Source organism: Salvia hispanica, chromosome 4 (assembly GCF_023119035.1).
Source record: "Salvia hispanica cultivar TCC Black 2014 chromosome 4, UniMelb_Shisp_WGS_1.0, whole genome shotgun sequence".
Classification (NCBI taxonomy): Eukaryota; Viridiplantae; Streptophyta; class Magnoliopsida; order Lamiales; family Lamiaceae; genus Salvia; species Salvia hispanica.
Genome location: NC_062968.1, coordinates 39,042,955 through 39,047,133, shown reverse-complemented (window position 1 = coordinate 39,047,133; position 4,179 = coordinate 39,042,955). Strand labels below are relative to the sequence as shown.

The 4,179-nt window shown below is 33.0% G+C and overlaps 1 protein-coding gene across 2 annotated transcripts; it reads left to right on the top strand.

Annotated features, from left to right (window-relative positions):
- Nucleotides 1–1,425: 1,425 nt before the first annotated feature.
- LOC125219413 lies at nt 1,426–3,210 on the top strand. 2 transcript variants are annotated; one of them, XM_048121387.1, is made up of 3 exons: nt 1,426–1,638; nt 2,597–2,773; nt 2,879–3,210. In XM_048121387.1, the coding sequence occupies exons 2-3, from the start codon at nt 2,603–2,605 to the stop codon at nt 2,948–2,950; spliced, it is 243 nt and encodes an 80-aa protein (XP_047977344.1). In that variant the 5' UTR covers nt 1,426–1,638; nt 2,597–2,602; the 3' UTR covers nt 2,951–3,210. The 2 variants fall into 2 exon arrangements, with proteins under 2 accessions (XP_047977344.1, XP_047977342.1); XM_048121385.1 differs by having other exon boundaries at nt 1,428–1,668.
- Nucleotides 3,211–4,179: the final 969 nt, after the last annotated feature.

Genomic DNA, 4,179 nt, shown 5'->3' with positions numbered 1-4,179 from the left:
AAAGTTTAACGATTGATTTAAGTGAAATAATTGTATTTGACAGGTGTAAAGGCAAAAAAAAGACGATTCAAACTTTGACCCTGCCTAGAGTTGTCAACTGGGCCGGCCCAGCCCATCAACGAAATGAAGCGGGCCTGGGCTGGGCTCATTGTTTGAAGTGGACTCCATTTAGGTTATTTTGTAAATCCAGGCCCAGTCTGAGCTCATCTTGTGCATGAGTCATGCTAATATTCTCTATATTGTTCCAATGGATGGTTGTGAAGTTTATTTATAAAAGTACTACTCCTGTGTTGGTATTCAAACCTCAATCTCTAATGAATAATTATGGAATAGGATTTTTGAAATTTATTACTCCCTCCGTTTGCACAAAAGATGTCACACTTGTGGGACGACACGAGATTTTAGGAGGTTTTGTTTTGTGTGTTAAATGGAGAGAGAAAATATAATTTTTATATTCATGTGAGAGAGAACTTTTTCCGAAAAGGGAAATGTGACATCTTTTGTGGGACGGATGGAGTAGTTAGTTCATACTTATATGCCTGCCATCATCTACTTACAATAGTGGCTATTCCTATAGTTATGCACTTTTAGATAGAGTGAAGAACGTGAAAAATGATACTATTAATGTAAATTCGGCAAATGACCTTAATTATTATTTCAGTTTAAATTTTGTGTAAGTTACATAAATACAAGTAACAAATTATACAGTATGTTTTATTTTGAAGTTTAATATTTATAAAATCTCTTTAATCTACATAAATAAAAAAAAAATCAAATAAAGCACGGTCCAACCTACTTGCCAAGTGGTCCTAAACTGGGCCGGGTTTAACAAAATTAATAAAAGCTCGGCCCAACCCAGACCGACTTAGACACGGGCCTGGACTGGTCTGGGACAAAATATAGGCGGGCTTTGGAAGGCCCGGGCCGATCCGGCCCACTTGACAACTCTAACCATGCCAGGAGTGCAAGTTCAGAATGGCAGAGGCATAAAAGAAGGATAGAAACAATAATAGTATAGTTTGGAACATATAAAAAAAACGATAGGCAAAATAAGAAGAAAATTAAAATGAAAGCGGACAGAAAACACGACTGTGAATACATTGGGATGATCAACTTTACTTAATTTCATTCAAAACCACATAAATTAAAATAAAATTTTATAGATGTTAAATTCAATTAAATAGAAACATTGATACCAAGAATTACAAATATTAAGAAGTTGTATCTCCAAAATGGCTTCTGAAGTTAAAAAAGAAAAAGAAAAAGAAAAATAGGATGTGAAATAAGAAAATAGTTATGGAAAATAAATACGGCCCATTATAAAAATAGCCCATTTTCGTAGCTCTTTTTTAATTTGATTTTATTACTATAATATTTTGTACGGCATTATTTCCCTTAAAAAATGACGTAACGATGAAAGGAGTTTTTTCCTATGAATTTTCATTTTCATTATTTTGTTTGAGCTCATTGCTTCACCTCTGAAAATCAGAAACCACACCCTTCGCCGCCGCCTACCACCATCGTAGATTCCATTCCGCCGCTAGCTACCGGACGCCGCCTTATCTCCAATTCTTACTCCCTATCAGATTTTTCTCGAACTCTTAACGAGGCGACGCGACCAACTGATTACCACCGTCTGTGCGTAAAATCAATCCGTTTCCTCATCGTGTAATTTCTTCTCTCTACTTGTTCAATGTGGTTCAAATGAGACGCTTTTCTATTCTTCGGTTCGTGTTTGGGAATCGATTTTTGAATTGGGGGTTTAGGGTTTTCAGATCTGATGTGATTTTATCTTTATGTACCGCTTTCAAATCTCAGTTGCTCAATTCACTGATTAGCATGCTTCTTATGCTCTCCAGTCTCCATCGAGGATAGGTATATCATATTTGTGGCTTTGTTTTGGATTAGTGTTAAGTTTGTATAATAGCTATTGAGTTCAAGGCCTGTCTCTATTGGATTTAAATGAAGATTGGAAAATAGAAATTCAGGCATCTACAAGTATTGACTAATCTGTTGATCAATTAATGTGTATACTGACTAAGTATGATTTTTTTGCTTTCTTCAAAGTGATTTTAGCATGAAAATTTATTTCATAGCAATATTGCTGGTTTTGGTAATTTGGAAAGCATCTTACTCCTTCTCCAGTCTATGCAAAATCAGTTGCTTTTTATGGAACTACATGTTAAATTTTCACATCTAACATCTTCTCCACAATAATGAAGTTTAGATGCTTGATATTCTTCATAAGAATAGTAAAACCTTTCTAGATTTCAATTAAAAATACACCTACGTATTAAGAAAATTGATCCGAGACTGAAATTTCTTCTCTTTATCATTTTGTTTCAGTTTCAAAATAGCATTTTCTCGTACCTAATTTTGTTTGAAATTCTCTATTCAGAATCTGATCTAAGAAGCTCAAAATCTGATGGTTTGTTTGGACTATTGTACCCCTTCATAATCTCATCCACGCAGCTGAATAGCTAGTTTCTTGGTTAAATGATCTCTGATTATTGTAATATTGATCTGTATATTGCTGCTCGTATCTCTGGATCGATGAATACATTTTTAACATTGTCTTATCTGTGGATCTAAACAGGGAATAATGGGCAGACAAGGTTCTCAGCTAAAAATCAATCCAAAGAAATTCGGGAACCTTCAGAAACCTTGCATGAGAGAAATGATGTCATTTCTTAGTTGCTTGGCTTTAACTCAAGGCGATGATAAGAGATGCAGCCGGCAGAAGTCTTTGTTGAGCGCGTGCATGGATGCTCAAGTAACTCTAGTTCTGGCAGAAATGCTAAAATTATTTGTATTCCAATAGATTTTTCTCAACATTGGCCATCTCTGCTGCTAACGTGCTTGTTTTTCTTTTCTGCAGACTACCAATAAACGAAAGCCTTGGGGCAGCATTAATTATCACCTTCAAAGGCTTAGCAGGGGGAAAAAGTAACGACGTTGGCTTCTTATGCTTTCCTAGTGTTACTGTGTTCGTGCAAGAATAGTAGATCTACAAATGGTGTCCTCATGGAGAGTCCCTGGTAATTTTTGTTTAATGGATTTTAGAGATCTCTTAAATTTTGTTTTTCCTTGAGCATGTGCACCACTCGTCGGTTTCACTTTGATCAGATTGTTCACTATGAAGAAATAAGGATAGTATTTCTATCCCTATAAAACTACCTCTATAATGTACAATCTCAAGCATCCGTCAAATACTCATGTTCGTAATTATAGCATATTTGAAAAATATTCCAGAAATTTGGATATCCTGGATTATTCAATAGGGGTTTTTGTTTACAAAAATACATAAAATTTAACTCGCAGTAAAGTTGACAAAATTAACACTGATTGATAGTTTACTATCGATTTGTTAATTTTGTCAAAGTGGTTAGGTGGGCCATGACGTGAAACATGATCAGCAGAAATTATGAATGAATGCAGACTTTATGGGAATTCATAAACTGTTGGACTATTGAAGGAGAGCGATTATTTATATTTTCTGTTTAAAAATAAGAGTGGATTTCATCAATTGTTTCTGTATTATGTTAATTTATATTTGTGGTTTGTGAAAAAAAAATACTAATAATCTCTGATTTTAGGGTGTGATTAAGTATGTCCTCCTTTTCACTTTTCTTTACTATGCTCCCAAACCTTCTACAAATATTTTAGACTTTATGGTGTTGCCTGAATACTTGTTTTGTGATTTATGTTTGTATTTGGAAAGTGCTGTTATAGTTAAGTTCTTTTTTTTTTAATCATATTTTGATTCTTCGTTTCTTTGATTTGTTTTCAAAGTACCTCAAACAATATAAAAGCATAATTCGTCCTACAAAATCTAAATATTTTAAAAGTTTATGGATCATTGGCTATTTAATAATAATATAGTAAACACAATTAGTTTACTCTTTTATTAATTGTGTAGTTTACTAATCATTATTATTAGAATCATTATCATAAATGTAGGCGTTTTTATGTACTACTATCAAATAATTTTCTTAAGATCAAAGCTTTCACTTTCACTTTCACTTTCAAAATACAAATCTTTAGTACAAAAGCGAAATGCTTATATTGTTTGATATAAATAAAAAAGAAATAAATGTAAATATGTAAAAAATAAATAAATATCATAGATATATAATAAAACATAATCACAAATCGAATACTTAAACATAAAGTATCTGA

Excerpts from the sequence above, each read along its gene's own strand:
- LOC125219413 (XM_048121387.1), top strand. The coding sequence starts at position 2,603 with ATGGGCAGACAAGGTTCTCAGCTAAAAATCAATCCAAAGAAATTCGGG. Across the intron at positions 2,774-2,878 it reads GCGCGTGCATGGATGCTCAA|ACTACCAATAAACGAAAGCC; the intron begins GTAACTCTAGTT and ends TCTTTTCTGCAG.